We start from the raw sequence: 18979 nt of genomic DNA, 5'->3' as shown, positions 1-18979 counted from the left end.
TTTGCTTTCAGTATCTGGTGTGATCCCCTTGGGCAGCAATAACTGCAGCTAAATGTTTGCAGTAACTGTTGATCAGTCCTGCACATCGGTTTGGAGGAATTTTAACCCGTTCCTCAGTACAGAACAGCTTCAACTCTGGGATGTTGGTGGGTTTCCTCACATGAACTGCTTCCTTCAGGTTCTTCCACAACATTTCTATTGGATTAAGGTCAGGACTTTGACTTGGCCATTCCAAAACATTAACTTTATTCTTCTTTAACCGTTCTTAGGTAGAACGGCTTGTGTGCTTAGGGTAATTGTCTTGGTGCATGACCCACTCTCTCTTGAAATCCAGTTCACAGACAGATGTCCTGACATTTTCCTGTAGAATTCGTTGGTATCACTCAGAAGTCATTGTTCCATCGATGATGGCAAGCCGTCCTGGGATATATGCTGCAAAACAGGCCCAAACCGTGATACTACCACCACCATGCTTCACAGATGGGATGAGGTTCTTATGCTGGAATGCAGTGTTTCCCTTTCTCTAAACATAACTCTTCTCAATTAAACCAAAAAATATATTTTGGTCTCATCCATCCACAAAACATGTTTCCAATAGCCTTCTGGCTTGTCCATGTGATCTTTAGCAAACTGCAGAAGGGCAGCAATGTTCTTTTGGAGAGCAGTGGTTTTTTCCTTGTAACTCCACCATGCACACCATATTTGTTCAGTGTTCTCCTGATGGTGGACTCATGAACATTAACATTAGCCAATGTGAGTGAGACCTTTAGTTGCTTAGAAGTTATCCTGGGTTCCTTTGTGACCTTGCTCTTGGAGTGATCTTTGTTGGTCTCCACTCCTGGAGAGGGTAACAATGGTTTTGAATTTCCTCCATTTGTAAACAATCTATCTGACTGTAGATTGGTGGAGTCCAAACGCTTTAGAGATGGTTGTGTGATCTTTTTCAGCCTGATGAGTTTCAACAACTCTTTTTCTGAGGTCCTCAGAAATCCCCTTTGCTCATGCCATGATACACTTCCACAAACATGTGTTGTGAAGATCAGGCTCTGATAGATCCCTGTTCTTTAAATAAAACAGGGTGCTCACTCACTCCTGATCATCATCCCATTGATTGAAAACACCTGACTCTAACTTCACCCTTAAATTAACTGCTAACCCTAGATGTTCACATACTTTTACCACTCACAGATCTGTAACACTGGATCGTTTCCCTCAATAAAAATATGACCAGGTATAATATTATTGTCCCATTTGTTCTCTTTATCTGAAAATCTGATGATGTTTTAGGTTATATGCATGCAGATATATAGACAATTCTAAAGGCTTCACAAACATTCAAGCACCACTGTACTAGCTAAAACTTGTAAAGAGCTTTTCTAATGGTCACAGTGTGCACACTGTGACACATTTATTTCCCATTCATATCAGCACAAAAAGAGCTCTGGGCAGAACTGGTTTTATTCTCTAGAAAAGAAAAAGAAAAAAAGCCAAGTGTGTTACTTTTTCTTTCAGTCTCAGTTTCTGACTTTCTAAGTGCCAGGACCACTAACGTGATGGACATTCAGTGCTGTTTGGTGTGTGTGTGTGTGTGTGTGTGTTAAACTCATTTACGTTAACATTTCCAGCTCTGACTTCTCGGAAGCTGCATGGCATCTGCACAACCATTTGCTCCCTCCTGCTTGTTAACTGCAGCACAAAAGTGTGTGTGTGTGTGTGTAGTATATAAGTATAAAACATTCCGGCATTTTCTCTCTCTCTCTCTCTCTCTCTCTCTTGCAGCTGACGTACTTGCCACCTCCATGGGGAGAGTGTGTGTCCCAGACTCTGGGCTTCTTTGAGGTGTACAGTGTCACGGCTTGCCGTATCGAGTGTGAGACACGCTACATCGTGGAGAACTGTAACTGCAGGATGGTGTACATGCCCGGTCCGTTTCTAGCATTCTCCATCCAAAGCCTTTCTCTTTTACTCTATTTACACTTTTTAATATTGTTATTAGAGCAGATGATATCAGGCATGACAGCTGTATGACATGGTTACCTCGGTGTCATGATGTAGGGTTGAAGTAAAGTGTTATTGATTTTTACGCTTAACAATCTATAATCAATTGCTATTTCATCAGTCGCCATAACTCACTTTATAATATTAGACTTAATGACTGGGAAATCGATTTGTTATTTGGTGTTGAGAATTACATTCAGGACTTCAGAATTTCTGTGCTGTAATTTATTTATTTATTTATAAAACACCTCAGTGTCACTGATGGGTTGATGCACAGTCTGTGCTCGTAAACTGATATTGATCAACAATAAAGAGTAGAGGACAAAAAGTGTATAATAAATTAATATTAACTCTCTTTATAGGAGACTCTCCGTACTGCACTCCTGAACAGTATAAAGACTGCGCTGAACCTGCACTCGGTAAGTGTTACATCTCCTCCCACACACACACACACACACACACACACACACACACACACACCCTTCATCTGACTATTTAAAAGCACTTTCAAATTAGACTCCTCTCTCACACTGCAGGAAAGAGAGCAGAGGAAGGAGCCCTGCCCTGAATGTTAATATCTCATGTAATACTTATTCATTCTACTCACTGAAATATAATGAGCTGCTCACGATGCACACACATCCCTTATTAGACACCACAGTACTAAAGCGCGTTTATGCATACACACACATGCACAAACATGCACACAGAGAATTTTATATATATATATATATATATATATATATATATATATATATATATATATATATATATATAGTAAATGGCATACTTATATAGCGCTTTTATCCAAAGCGCTTTACACTGTGTCTCATTCACCCATTCACACACACACTCACACACCAATGGTAGCAGAGCTGCCATGCAAGGCGCTAACTTGCCATCGGGAGCAACTTGGGGTTCAGAGTCTTACCCAAGGACACTTCGGCATGTGGAGTCACGTGGGCCGAGAATCGACCTGCCAACCCTACGATTAGTGGACAACCCGCTCTACCACCTGAGCCACAGCCGCCCCAATATATATTATTAGGAACACCATACTAATAATGGGTAGAATCCGTTTTGCTCTCAGAACAGCCTGAATTCTTCGTGATATGGATTCCACAAGGTGCTGGAACCATTTTTGAGATTTTGGTCCATGCTACATCACCTAATTGCTGCAGATTTGTCAGATGCACTTTTATGCTGCAAATATCCTGGGGTCTACCACATGGCAAATGTGCGCCACTGGATTCAGGTTTGGTGACCGTGTAGGCATTTTAAAGCACACTGACCTCTATAACCTCTGATCTCTTCCATCAAAAAGGCATTTCCACCTGCAGAATTTGTAGATATTGTTTGTTTGTTTGGTTTGTTTTTTTTTTTGCACCACTCCAAACCCTGTTGTGTGTATGGAAATTTCAGGATATCAGCACATTCTGAAATAACAACCATGCCATGATTTCAAGGTCACCGAGGTCACATTTTTCCCCCCTCATTCTGATGTTTGTGAATATGATGTGAATTCTGATTTGAACAATAACCAATGTTCTTGATCTGTATCTGCACGTATTTAATATGAATGAGAATTTCCTTCACTTTTCTCTTAAATCTAATCTTAACTATAAACCAATGGTTTCACGCTTTCATCTCCACAATTAGAAATATATATATATATATATATATATATATATATATATATATATATATATATATATATATATATATATATATGCATCAGCTGCTCTCAGCTTCACTCTGACTGTTCTTCGGAAATAGTTCAATGCCTTTGGATAATGCATGCTGTATATGTTTGTATTGTGTATGTTTAAGGGTTTGTTTGTTTTTTTGGTGTTTTTTTGTACTTTTGTGTAAATAATCCAGCAAAATCCACCTCTTTTAATTAGAAGGTTGCTTCTTTGTTGAATAATTTTCCACCAGTAATGAGAGAAATCAAATTAGCTGCCTTTGTAAAGTTTCCAGTTACTTGATTTAGGGCATATATTTCTTTGTATAAGAATACAAGAGTATAAGAATAATAATAAAAAAAAGAGGCAAGCTTGTGTTTCATCTCTGCATGCTCAGAATGAACACAGCAGTACATAACAACTAGCGAAGAAGAGCCGAGCTCCAGCGCGCTGAGGAACGTTTTCAGTTAAGCTTTCTGTACAGTCGATAGGCAATTGGGAGTGCAATAGTGTTAGATTAAAAAAAAATAATAATAAAATAATCTCTTTGGAGAATAAGCCTCCAGCCTTCAACGTGACCCATAGCTATTTCTGTACTCTGGCAAAAAAATACAAGCAAAGTGATGGACTGCCGAATCCACCATATCTACATCCCTCTGTTTTGTGCTTTTGAAGCTATAAATCCTAACGCAGATGAGGAGAACTGGTTGGTATGACTGGTATCTCTCTTCAGTCTCCTCTTCCATCTTCTCTCTTCTCATATCCATCTTTTGATCTCAAACCCAAATGTCAAAACAAATGAATTGGTCTTGTTGTATCGAATATCATGCAGCTTTGTGTTAATGGATGAGCAGAGGTGTATCTACAGGGCAGGCAAGGTGGATAATTGCCTGGGGCCCCACATACTGAGAGGGCCCCTGAGGGTTGATCATTTAAATGATCCAAAATTTTCATTATAAAATACTGCATCTCAGCAACCCCCTAAAACAGGGCACGGTCTCATTTGAGGACTCGTTTATGCTCCTGCGCCTCCCCACACTCAAGTCGCGCAAGCTTTAATTCCTGAAAATGAATCTGAATCTGGCAGCCAGAAGTGCAATGGAAAACAAGAGGAGAAGGAAAAGAGGAAACAGGACAGTTGTAATTAGAGACAAACAAACCCGCATCTAGTGGTCCAATTTCAGTTTTATTTTACCTTACTATAAGAAGAATTACTGGTAAGAGTTAGCTAGCGTTAGCAGGTTTTGAGTAGTGTTAGCAGTTCTTAATGTGGAATGAAATGCGGTAGATACCGGGATTGATGCGCACACTGGCGGCACCGCTTGGCAAGTATCGGTACTGTCTCTTGCTCCCACGAATCAATCTTTTACGTTAGTTAATGCATTCGTTTCTCCCAGGGGCGTAACCTGGCCTGGGCATTCGGGGCTGTAGCCCCTAAGATTTTTTCTTTGCCCTGAATAATTCTCCATTTGCAGCGGTTTGTCACTACATAACGGCCTGTAATCTTGTATCTTCAGTGAACAGAGCGTTGTATTTTATCTTCAGTGAACAGAGGCAAGACCAGTCAGACAGGGTTTAAAGGAAAATACATGGAAATACTCATGTCTTATTGGCTGACAGCTTTCAATTCTGCCAAACTCTAGCTCACACAGTCAGTTAGTGTGAGGGAAACATGGATGTACATGTTTTTTTTTTATTTTATTTTGTTTTATATTTTTACTGAGACAATAACATCCTCTCAAGCTGAACAGGCAAACAAGGTGTGTAAATATCTATATGAGTACCAAGTTATGTGAACATGATATGAGCAGAGCATAAGGACAGCAAACGTACTCTGCATGGCACTGTAGCAGCTAAACCCATACAATGATAGCTTAGTTGTGCCTCCCCTTGGCTAGCGACATCCTAGTCAAAAAGTTTGATATTTTATCAGTCTGGTAGTCCTGCAAACAGTGATAACTCCAAAGGATTTATGATAAAGTCAACCATTTGTCCAATTTTCACAGTTTTTTAAGCAGTTAGCCCTCACAGGGGGAAGGGACACAGTTTTGAGACCGGTATAATTCAGAAATTGTAGGGTAGCCCCCTTCTTTATTCGTGTTTCTACATCCTTACAATTGTTTTCAATAAAGATATAATAACAACATGAATCTATCAGAAGGGCTCCATGCATTTAATCTGCCTGGGGTACCCCTACATAATCTAGGTTCAACTCTGTGGATGAGTAGAATTCCTTCTCTATCTCGATATCTCTTCATCTAACTCTGAACATAGACAGTGCGTTGGATGTGTTAATGTTTAGCGTAGTGGTATATTGTAGGGTTGTTGTATATATTTATCACGCCCAGGCCACGCATTAGCTTAATGTAGCCCTAATCCTGCAACAAGACAACAGTACAAAATCCCTAGTGTGAAAAGAACCAGAAGCAGGAAGTATTGTTGTCATGACCTTTTCGGTTTCCAGACCAGACGACAGAGTGTGTGACATGTGACAGCGTTAAAACAGATCAGTCAAGGAGAATGGGCAAAGAATGGCAAAGTATTCTGGCAGACTGAGGACAGGGATGTCAGGCAGAATGTCAAGGGTGGGCTGAATATTATAGCTGAGAGGATAAAGCAGTTATAAACGCAAAGGGTGGACATCCAAGTTCGAGTTCCAATTTAGTTTTTCTTACTATTATTATCTTATACCACAGCGCTGTTGAATTCTCGATTCTGATTGGTTAGAAGATGTAGTGTTGGGTTACATCACACCACACCATGATTATTTTCCTGTAACGGCATGCTCCCAAGTGTTTTATTTCTCCCTAAACATACAATATTTGCCATTTTTTTGGTAACTTGTGATAATTAATGAATAGCGGTTAAACCTAACACACTTAAAGGGTATAAAATAAATAAAAGTCTTCATCGTCTTCACGTGGTCCTAAATGAATGAATAGTTTCCTCTTGTGCCCTTCTTGATTGTGACTCAGTCATTAGGACCAGAGCGAATAAGAGGACAGTTCGAGCAGAAAAATACAGATAAGGGGTAAAAAGTAAGTAGAAGAAAGAGGTGAGACAGAGGTAGAGGAAGAGTACGGTTTATAAAATGTCACTGAGAAAGGTCAGGTCATAGCTCGAGGTTTTGTGTGTTCTGCGCGAATAAGAAACGGAGGTGAGGGTTAGATATCAGCAGAAGGATTTATGCTTCCAGCATGCAAATGAATCATACACAAAACCTGCAGTTATCTCATCCGGCCGTGATGGAAAGAAGCCAAGCTGCATTATTAAGGACAAGAGAGACCACTTTGGTGGAAATGCAGGACTTCGTTCACATTAAAAGTGTTTCAGAAGCTCAGGCTTTAACCTGGTTGAAAAATTGAACTTTACAAAGTGGCGCTCTGGTACCTTTCATGTTGTACAGCGTTTCATGCTGAATGATTTCTAAATGTCAGCTAGGACTTAAAGGAGGAGTTTAGCTAAAAATATCATTTTTCACAATTTTCTCCTGGCAGATTTCACAACTTGCTTTCGCAGCTGCGCCTCCTTATGCACAGTGAAGGGAAATAAGTATTCAGACTGGTTTGGTTTTGTTTTGTTCTAGTTTTGTTAGGAATAGAGATGATTGCAGTGCAGTTCAGTGTTTATTGTTCCCATGTAACTGTTGTTTGTTGTGATTCTGTAGTGTTTTCCATTCAGGGGTTTAATAATCGTGTCCCTGAGAACATTATGAAGCTAATTCACCTTCAGGATGATTATCTATCTATCTATCTATCTATCTATCTATCTATCTATCTGTCTGTCTATCTATCTATCTATCTATCCATCTATCTGTCTGTCTATCTATCTATCTATCTGTCTGTCTGTATGTCTATTTATCTGTCTGTCTGTCTATCTATCTGTCTGTCTATCTATCTATATATCTATCTATCTATCTGTCTGTCTATCTATCTATCTATCTATCTATCTATCTATCTGCCTGTCTGTCTGTCTATCTGTCTATCTGTCTGTCTGACTGTCTATCTATCTATCTGTCTACTTATCTGTCTATCTGTCTGTCTGTCTATCTATCTATCTATATGTCTACTTATCTGTCTATCTGTCTATCTATCTATCTGTATGTCTGTCTCTCTATCTATCTATCTATCTATACATACATATATACATACATACATACGTATACACACATACACTCACTGTTCACTTTATTAGGAACACCTTTACACCTGCACATGTATGCCGTTATCTAATAAGCCAATCACAGAACTGTGTTTTACTCAATGTCTTTTTGTTTTTCGCACCATTCTGTGTAAACTCTAGAGACTGTTCTGTGTGCAATTCCCAAGAGATCAGCAGTTCCTGAAATACTCAAACCAGCCCATCTAGTAGCAATATTTTCTTCATTCTGATGTTTGATGTGACTGTCTTGACCGTCTGCCACATGATTGGCTGATTAGATACCTGCATAAATGTGCAGGTGTACAGGTGTTCCTAATAAAGTGGACACTGAGCGTATATATGGATTATATAGGTGTTTGTTTTTATTGGAGGTTTTTTGTACCGGTTATGGGTAACTAATACTGTTTTGTGTATTTCCCAAACCTGATTTCATAATGTCGTGTAACATATACGCCAACAATTTTGCTCTTACCGCGGGAGTGATGAGTAGTGACAGTAGCACGCACCACATAAAGGACTGTACTGAGTTAACAACAATTAATACTGTGTGTTCAAGGCATCGATGTGTAGCAAATATATGATATCTGAAAGAGTTCAATGACATACTATGAAGATTTTTCAAGCCGCTAAAATTAATTGGTGAAAGTTATATCATACAGTGATTTATTAAATACAGTACTGCACAAACGTTTCAGGCACCCTATTTTCTTTTTTAGCTCAAACTTTGTTATAGAGTCATATTTTATGACTTCTACATTACCGAGTCAGTACAAAAACAGCTTTGATTTCCAAATATTAGTTTTCCAGAAAATTATTAATGATTACAGCAAAATGTTTGTACATCAGTGAAGAAAGCAGTATATTAAGTAGTAAGAGACACTTTTCCGACAGAAAACACAATGAAGGCTGCTGGGTTTTGCTGCAAGAATAAGAAGCGAGTGAGACAGTCAACGTCTCCAGAAGGTTCCGTGTCTGGTTCTGCAAGACGCTCAATAAAACACACAGCTCATTTCCTTAAAAAACTGCACTAATTCTGCCTGAGGCTACTATTTTTTTTTTAAAAACAAAGGGTCATCACACCAAATATTGACTTTGTCTCATCTATTACTGTTTACTGCTCTTTCTATTTTTTTATTTAATTTTTTTTTATGTAGAAACATTTCATTTCATTATTTTTGAAGGCATCTTTGCTCTCCAGCATTTCTTTGCACATGCTGACTTTTGCACAGTACTGTATATGCCAAAGCTTTAATTGGTTTTTGTTTGTTGTTGTTGTTTTTAAATAAATAAATTCAGTAATGAAATGTACGAGAGCAATGATTCAGCCTTACATTATAGGGAACATCTCACTGGTCGGGTCACCTCGTCAATTATTATAACAATACAGCTGTAAAAAATATTTCTTATATTAATCTTAACTATTAAGTAATGCAGACATGTTGGGGGGATCCTCCTGATGGTAGGGGTGTTGATCCAAAAAAATATTGTATTAAATATAGGTGTGCAACTAATTATTGGCAGCCCTATGAATTCATATAAGAAAAACATATTTGAAGTATATTCCCATTGATATTTGACATTTTTATTAGTACACTTGGGTGACTAGGAACAGGAAATTGTTCAACCATGACTTCCTGTTTCACAGGGGTATAAATATGAGGTAACACATAGGCCAAATTCCCTTATTCATTCATAACAATGACCAAGTAAGACCCAGGAATATAGGTGTGATGTGGGACAGAGAGTGAGACCGGGACTAACAATCACCTTTTTGTTTCACTTTCACAAATGTTTTACTCGTAATGTGTTGGTGAGGAAGAAGCATGATCAGGAAACACTGTTAATACAACATATTCATGCATTTATTGGCAATTTGCACTTGGAATTCGCACAACACTTATGCTTGAGAGTTGAAAGTGAAAGGTTCAAGACCACCTTAGCCAAGGCTGGGTCAAGTAAAAGACCTTATCCAATGGAGTCCAAGTCAAGACCCAGTATGACAGGGGGCAAGAGCAAGACAAGACCAACTCCACACATGGCCGAGTTCATGTCGAGCCTCAAAATTTATAGGCGCTATACTGTATAACTCCACATGCAGAGATATACATTTACATTTTGTACTGTAACAGGAACGCTACTTGTTCATGGAAACGTTACGGTCTCGGGTGGTGTCAGGAAAATATTTCAAGTCTTCGTAGGCCGTGACTGAGACAAGACCAAGTAAAGTTTCTCCCGAGTTTATGACAACACCAAGACCATTGACTAAAGACTGATCTTGAATACCATAACACTACAAACCAACATGCTAAAACAATAAAACACTACACAAGTAAAAAAAACACAATCTTCACTAACATAAAACATGAAATCTAAGAGAATAAGCAACGGATGCATAAAAAATAGAAGTGGGCTACTGTTTGGACGGTTTTGATTTCAAGTCGTAGCGCTGCCAAGCTACAACTGTTGGGTTTTTGAGCAAGACACTTAACGCTCAAATGCTCAGTTGCAACCTGTCTCACTTGGAAGTCACTTTGGATAAAATGTAAATCTAAAATTTATAATGTAATGCAAAATGAACACAAATACCACTGAAGCTAATTGATATCGAATGAGCATTTCTTGGGAAGTACAACGCACTAATATTTTACCGTAATGCCCTCCAGGTTGAAATGCCTTAAACATAATAGAAAAAGAAAATTGTTCTTGTTCCACACTTAGACAAAAAAAGAAATGTCTTCTTTGCCATTCAACGTTCAATTTTGTCACGTGAAATGCTTCACCTGCCCTTTGTATTTTTCTCCTTTCTCCTCACATCTCATTGACGTTCTCCTCATCGTTTTCTCGTTGTCTCTCTGCAGCCGCTCTTTCATCGGTGGAGGGCAGCAGCTGCATGTGCAGGAACCCATGCAACATGACCCGCTACAACAAAGAGCTCTCCATGGTCAAGATCCCCAGCAAGACGTCAGCGCGCTACCTGGAGAAGAAGTTCAACAGATCGGAGAAGTACATCACGTGAGTGCTCACAGCCATTAGTGTTTCACTTTAGTAACAGAAACGTGTCTAAAGACGATATCGTTTGTTATTGCGTTTTGTAAATTACATAATTTTAGTTATGAAAAGCATGTTCATATTCCCTTTTACATTATTCTACACTGATAATCAATAATGTGATATTTATGCAGGTTATGAAAGTTACGTGTATTCAGAAACAGATTTTTTTTTAATGCCATAAATTGATTAAGCATCTTCTTATGGCGATTTTCTGGGTGTGGCATCCAGATTACGGACATTACCTGCCTTTAGTTCGCCTTAGACTGCCTTAGATTTCCAAGACAAATGGTAAGTGGTGCACTTAAATAGTGTCTTATTCATCCATTCTCACACACACTCACGGTAGCAGAGCTGCCATGCAAGGCACTAAATTGCCATCGGGAGCAACTTGGGGTTCAGTGTCTTGCCCAAGGACACTTCGGTATGTGGAGTCACGTGGGCCGGGAATCAAACCGCCAACGCTACGATTAGTGGACAACCCGCTCTACCACCTGAACCACAGCCGCCCCATAGATCTAGGCTTCTAGATTTTTGAGATGGGGTTTTTCAACAATGTCTGTTCTAGTGGTGTTCTACCACCTCTAAACACAAACACTTGCCTTTAGCGGAAAAAAAATCCAGGCTAGAAAATGAGGACTTTTGCTGTCAAATGTGCTAATATATTTTTGCATGCAGTTAGTGTGCGTGTTCGGTTGACTTACAACTTAAAAATTTGCACGAAGGGTGTCACATGCAAAGTAGCGAGATGAAACAATATAGAAATGAGATTTCTGTAGGTGCTATTTGTTCTTATCGTGTACAGGGAGTTTAGATCTCAAAGAGAATCTCAGAAGAATCCAAGTGAAACTCAAACTCAAGTTTAACGACATTAAAGCTGATGAGATCCATAAAAAGAAAAACGGTAATATGTACATGAAACAAAAGCTTGTAGATCTAAGTCTGTGTTATGTTAATGGTGCAAATGCAAATGAAAACCGGCTCATGTTTAAGTGTTGTCGGTACGGGTGGTGCAAACATGTGGCGATTTTCTTATGTAGTAATGCTGAGTAATTATTTTGATTCAGACTTGAATGGTATATTGAATGGTATAATTTTGTCTTCAATTGACAAAATGGCCTTTCACCTTTCAAATAATACCTGCATGGGGTTGTATTAATTTGCACACACTATTTCTCTTCAAACGTGACCCCCAAAGGGACTTTCCAGCTGGAATAAATTGCATTCCAGGTGCAAAATTAACCTATTGGCATAAACAACACCCTGTATTTCTATCTTTGAAGTAGAAACACCACAAAATTGCACACAGTCATTAAGCCAAACATGGGAAACAGATTTTTTTTCCCCGCCTTAATTTAGTGCAAGAGACTCTGAGGAAACGCTATCCATCCCCTCCCACAAGCATGAGCTAATAGATGACTACAACTGGCTAGTGTCACTGAGTGTGTGTAATTCCTGACACAACACCCCCCAACCCCCCAACCCCCAAAACGAGCACGTCCAGTTTTTCTCTCTTGGATTCCTGTAGGCTGTGGCAGCATAAGGATTAGACTTTTGGTCTCTGGATGGTGAATGCTTATCTGTTGTGCCACTCGGGAGGCATTAAAGCAAGCTATTTTACCCATGTGAAAGACACAATCCACTGTGGACCCTGTTAACAGCTTGAACGTTTGCAGGGTTTTTTTTTATTATTCAAGTTTGAACATGCTTTTACACCCAGCAAATTTTCACACGTTTTTATAGTCCAGTTGACTTCATTAAATGTAATATGAATGATTCCTACTCTAAACTGACCTGCATTTATTTCCTAAATAAAAACATTGTAAATTCAAATAAAATATGTCCATTAAATGGTGGTTTCATTAAATATCACTTCAAAGGGTTCTTTATAGTAAGGTTTTTTGCCACCAACCACATTCACTGTGTTTTCCATTCAATTCATAATAGTATTAGTAATAATAATAATAATAAGAAGAAGAAGCAGAAGCAGAAGCAGAAGAAGAAGCAGAAGAAGAAGAAGCAGAAGAAGAAGAACAAGAGGCATTATCTGAGTAATTTGATCGCTAGTAAAATAAATCCAGGTGTCAGACTCTCTCTCACTCCCACATCACTATTCAGTGAGTTTGACAAAAACATAATGAAGCTCCGCTCACGCTTGTAGGCTTTTTTCGGATGGGCTACATTTTGATGACAGCCTGGACATTTCTCATACAGTCTCATAATTGTTTCTGACCAGGGGCCACTTCCCAATCCATGTTCCTATAATAACAACAAGGTCTCCGAGTTTGTTGAGATGCTGGACATGAAAATCTGTTATTATTAGAAAACTGTTATGTGTTCCATCTTCCAGCAGAACACTGTAATCCCCCCTAAAAAAAAAACTTTCGTTTTTTTTTGTTTTGTTTTGTTTTTGTTTTTTCCCCAAAGATCACATTTTTACATGGCTGCCTTTGGTGAAAATAGGACCAAGACAAATGTGTGATGCACATCATGGAAATCAGCATTCTACTTATTATGCATCTAATACAGTTGCACTGTTTGAACAACAGAGGTTCCAATCTGGCATCCGATAGAGTTAAAATATAGACAGCGTATAGAGAGTCGTTCTTTTGTGGAGAGACTGCGAGATCGTCTGATGTCCGATAGCTCTGGATTATAGTGACCAACACGCATTACACGTTATACAGTTACAGGACCACATTACAGCGGTTAAAAGAAGCTCTTCAGTAGCTTTCAGACAACTCCAGGGGCAGCAGAAATCTGCCATTTTAGCCGACTTTGGAGCTCTATTTCTGCTACAGAGCTCGTCATTCCCAGGCCAGACACTTTGTTCATTCAGTAAAAATTTTTAGGTGAATTCATTGTTTATTCATTTATTTATTTATTTTTAAGATATGGTGAACCTGTAGTACATTTTGTTTACAATACTAAACCTCTACTCATAGCAACTTTTGATTTATTAATTTTATTCAGACAAAAATGCCCATTGTTTTGCATAGTTTATGATTCTTTTCAGTCTTTTTTTAATTTTTCTTCATTCAAATTTTGGTGAAAATAATCTGTGAAATGGATCAAATCGAAATCGTGAAGCCAATATCCTGAATCGAATCGAATTGTGACCAGAGTGCATCATTATACCCCTACTAATTAATGCAACATAGTGTAATAAATCATTTTTTTTTAAATGTTAACTAAAATTGACTCTTGATATCTTTCACAGGATATGGCCAGTCATTATGCAAATGTGTCATTAAAACAAGCATTAAAATGAGCCACACACACACACACACACACACACACACACCTGAAAACTCATACAGGCAGGGTCAGCTGGTGTAAATGGGCTTGCATACGTAAAATGTTTTGCCGTCAACATTGTGAAATGTTGCAGGTGGAATAATTAGTTTATCCTTTTTTTTTTTTTTTTTTAAATTGCCTCTGGAGAAGAAGCTAGAAGTAAACAGACTAAGCACGGCTTATCCAATCAAAGGACAAAATGACACAAAGTTACAGAAATGTTATTTTTGTGTGCTTTGAACGAAAAACGAAAAACAGGAGGTGCACGTTTTCTTGAAAAACTTGACGTAAAAATAGTAAGCACAAAGAGTGTTATCTTTTAGTGAGTGTTTGAGTTCTAATATGTAATAGTTTTATGCGTGTGCCATAATGCTCACCCATAATGTTAATAATATAACAATACACAAGATGTCAAGCTCATGTCATCATGCCGAAAAAAAAAACCACGTATATTTTCATGTCTATAGCCTAAAATTCTCAGAGCGTTTCAGAAAAGCTTTTAATTATTATTATTTTTCTCACAGGGACAACATACTGGTGCTGGATATCTTCTTTGAGGCTCTGAATTATGAGACCATTGAGCAGAAGAAAGCGTACGAGGTGGCTGGACTGCTAGGTACAAAATGCAGGCATGATCAGAATGGCATACTCATCCACCTGTCTTACACGCCTCAGACTTGGCCTTTGTTCTGGCTTTATTCATGCTGACCTCGTCTCCTCGTCTGCTTCTTTGTAGGAGACATCGGCGGTCAGATGGGGTTGTTCATCGGCGCAAGCATACTGACAATCCTCGAGCTGTTTGACTATGCCTATGAGGTCTGTCACAAGCTCTTTTTCTCATACACACACATACACACAAGGAACATACTCTCAGAGCACGAAAAGAGTGTTTATATAAACAGAAACGACCCACACTCTAGAGAAGCAGTGCCAAAGTTATTCAGGTACTGAAAAATGAAAATCTCTCGCACACACACACCCAAGGGTTGGAGTTTCTTTGTAATGCTCTTTCATTAGGACCATACTGCTGCTGCTCTCACCTACACACACAAACACACCCCCATTGCTAATGATTTCCCTGTGCACAGTACATTTATGTGGGCAGAGAACGTCTGAGACTTTTTCCACATTCAAGCCCCATGGCTTTCACAGCTACCTTACTAAATGCTTCAGTGGAGGCAGTGCAACAAACAGTTATAAAGCACCAAATAATACAGGCCAACCCAAGAGATAATGTCAAACATTGTCGTCTGCCTGAACTAAACCATTTTAAGTAAGCTATAAAGGTTATTAAGCTGTTTTAAACATTTTATTTTTACTGTCCAAGAAAATACGCAAAATAGCAGGTTCCAAGGTTTATAGGTTACAGGACAGGAGTTATCATACTTGATAAATACTGTAGATAGAATCATACACGCAAGGAGGGTTAACTCTTTGAAAAGCACTTTATACTTTTTTTGTATACTGAATCCAAAAAAAAAAAAAAAAAAAAAAACTGAAGCCAAAACATGTTTTTTTTTAATCACATGCATTAATAAGTGAAATACTGGCACCGCTATCTATATCTCCTCCCACAGGGCACCAATAGTGTAAATGACCTTAAATCAGTCTAATTAAACACACTGGGGTCTAGTTGGTAAATGGATGAGATTAGAATTCTAATTACTGCATTTTCCACACTATAAATTGCAGATTTTTATTTATTTATTTATTTATTTTTGCCACTTAACAAGCATGTAAAAGTGAGATCTTCTAGAATGGAATTACAGTTGTAAAAAGAATGTGGATGGATTTACTCCGTCAATATACATACCGAAATGAGACCCAAACATGGTTTTTTTTTTTTTTTTAGGTGAAGTATCTTTTTGAATTCTTTCTCTTGAATTCTTAATTCTTTGTCTTGAAACGTGACGTTTAGAAAATCAGGTGCAATTGCAATATATCTGAAATTACAACAGTTTATCTTACTTTGAATATGAAAAAAAAAATTAATATACTATTAGAGAAGCACAGTGTCTTTTCGCTACGTAGGCTAGTTTCAATTCATGAATATACAGTATGTCACAAAAGTGAGTACACCCCTCACATTTTTGTAAATATTTGATGATATCTTTTCATGTGACAACACTGAAGAAATGACACTTTGCTACAATGTAAAGTAGTGAGTGTACAGCTTGTGTAACAGTGTAAATTTGCCGTCCCCTCAAAATAACTCAACACACAGCCATTAATGTCTAAACCGCTGGCAACAAAAGTGAGTACACCCCTAAGTGAAAATGTCCAAATTGGGCCCAATTAGCCATTTCACCTCCCCGGTGTCATGTAACTTGTTAGTGTTACAAGGTCTCAGGTGTGAATGGGGAGCAGGTGTGTTAAATTTGGTGTCATCGCTCTCACACTCCCTCATACTGGTCACTGGAAGTTCAACATGGCACCTCATGGCTAATTGAGCCCAAAAATGGCTAATTGGGCCCAATTTGGACTTTTTCACTTAGGGGTGTACTCACTTTTGTTGCCAGCGGTGTGTTGAGTTATTTTGAGGGGACAGCAAATTTACACTGTTACACAAGCTGTACACTCACTACTTTACACTGTAGCAAAGTGTCATTTCTTCAGTGTGGTCACATGAAAAGATATCATCAAATATTTACAAAAATGTGAGGGGTGTACTCACTTTTGTGAGATACTGTACATACCACAGTTCCATTATCGCATTTTGTTGCCATATGGCAACAATTACATTTGACCATTTAACAGAATAGTCAAAATACATACATTTGTTCAAATGACCAAAAAAATGTTGACTGATCTCAGACAGTGTTTACATTTTTCCTTTAAGTAGTTTTGCCTGAATATTGAAAGATTAATCAATGTTGTATTATCTTCACTGTGCCATGTTATTGCAGAAAAAGAAGTGCAAACGTCACTTCCTGGTCATGTCAAGTGGCTTTTTGTTTGTTAAAACCCTCTTTTTTCAGTTATATAGGAAAATAGTAGTTTTGTATCATTGCCTATCAAAAAATTGGAGATAAATTACTTGTTGCCATTTGGCAACACCATGGAATAAAGGGTTAATGAGTAGTCTAATTCTTCCATACTGACTGTTATGGAAGGTTAGATACTAGCAGTATGTTCTGACGGTTGGTTGGGTTATGCTACCACTATAAAGTGATAGAGTCTGTAAGTAAAATGTAATCATATGAAATATAAAAAACCTACTGGTATTGAGAGGAGTTGATTTGATTGGATATCACTGCAGCACATCTAAACACACTTTTTGATACTGCATTCGTTCAAACATAACCCATTTATTTTTGTAATTTATCACTCTGAGCCATTTTACCACCTGAATCAATGGTCAGAAAGACACCAAAAACCTTGTTTTTGCACATGCACCATGAGATCTCATATTGTTCGCTATAAGGCTCAGCTGGCATCTTGTTGACGTGACTGTGATTAGTTTCTCCTCCACCTCATCAATCTGAACGACTGAAGCACTGTCCAAACCGTCTGACACGATTACACGATCTCACACCGGTGAGCTTTTGTTTAACAGACAACTGAACGGAAATGTTCACATGTATTGGGAACACATGTTCCTATTAAAATTAATAACAAGAATTGCGGTTGTAGTAAAGGTTTATGATTTATGACTCCGCACTATGTGCTACATTCACAGCAGCAACCTTTCAGCTCCCATTTAACTGCACAAGGATCATTAAACAGATCAGAACAGTTTGCTTTGATGTTTCCTAATCCAAGATCAGCAGGCACGGACACGCTTCTGCAGATTCGAACTCCCGATCGAAAGCCTGCTCAATCCATCTGACTGATGCTGAGTCAGCGTGAACAGTGTGTGTCAGTGTGGTAAAAGTGTGTGTGTGTGTGTGTGTGTGTGTGTGTGTGTGTGCTTGCAGGTGGTGAAGGACAGAATCCTGGATCTGTTGAGTCGAGGCGAGGAAGAAGAGAGTCGAGGAGAAGACGTGGTAATGTGGATTTGCTTTATGCTATAAAGGCAGATTTATTTATTTCTTCTTCTTCTTCTTCTTCTTCTTCAATCACCATTGCTATTTGGTGATCATATCTCATGCTTTTATGATGCGGATCACAATTACGATAGCTGACCACCATTTTGGCCCAATCTATATTTAAAAATATGGCTTGAAGTTTCTTTTTGGAAGCAGCTGCTGTGTGCACTCTGTCTGTACTCAAGAAAATCTTGACTTCAGTGTCAAGAATCCTTCTTTTTGATTGGATCGAAAATAAACTAAAGAGTTATTTTGGAATATTCGAGTTCACAGGTCTTGAGATTGGTCCAAATTGTTGATTATTTTCAAACTTTTGTTAGTCAAATGTTTTTTTTTTTTGTTTTTTTTAAATCATGGTGTTTATCGACAAATTCATCGTTATTTTCGTGTTACATGCGCGACGCCGTAAATGTTTGTCACACGTTTGTCAGGTTTTCTCAGATTTCTTGGCGTTTGTCCGTCGTGGAATGCCTGAGCAGTGTGATATGATTTTCCGACAAACTCTGACCTAATCTGACCTGGGCATGAACCGTTACCATGACGATGAGGCAAGCGTTCTTGAAAACTCCATAGGAACGAAAGCCCGTGCGCTAGCTGCTAGGCGTGATAAATGCGCTGTTGCGGATAAAGTGGCAGATTTTTGGACAAATCAGAAAGAAGTAGATAAATGATGTGTCGATGTGTTATTTAAATAAAATTGTTTATTTCGACCCCTCATGAGGATCATCTACTCTTGTGTTTTGGTTTTTAATCGGGATCATC

General features: G+C 38.4%; 1 protein-coding gene across 1 annotated transcript in view; it reads left to right on the top strand.

Annotated features, from left to right (window-relative positions):
• The window catches only part of LOC128617685 (acid-sensing ion channel 2-like), a 162106-nt gene that overhangs the window by 141595 nt on the left and 1532 nt on the right, over positions 1-18979 (top strand). Inside the window, exons 4-9 of the mRNA XM_053640829.1 lie at positions 1780-1924; positions 2361-2417; positions 10703-10856; positions 14714-14805; positions 14926-15005; positions 18107-18175. Coding sequence (XP_053496804.1) covers positions 1780-1924; positions 2361-2417; positions 10703-10856; positions 14714-14805; positions 14926-15005; positions 18107-18175 — 597 coding nt within the window. The remainder of the gene's footprint in view (positions 1-1779; positions 1925-2360; positions 2418-10702; positions 10857-14713; positions 14806-14925; positions 15006-18106; positions 18176-18979) is intronic.

Source organism: Ictalurus furcatus, chromosome 2 (assembly GCF_023375685.1).
Source record: "Ictalurus furcatus strain D&B chromosome 2, Billie_1.0, whole genome shotgun sequence".
Lineage (NCBI taxonomy): Eukaryota > Metazoa > Chordata > Actinopteri > Siluriformes > Ictaluridae > Ictalurus > Ictalurus furcatus.
This window is presented reverse-complemented; position numbering and strand designations above follow the sequence as displayed.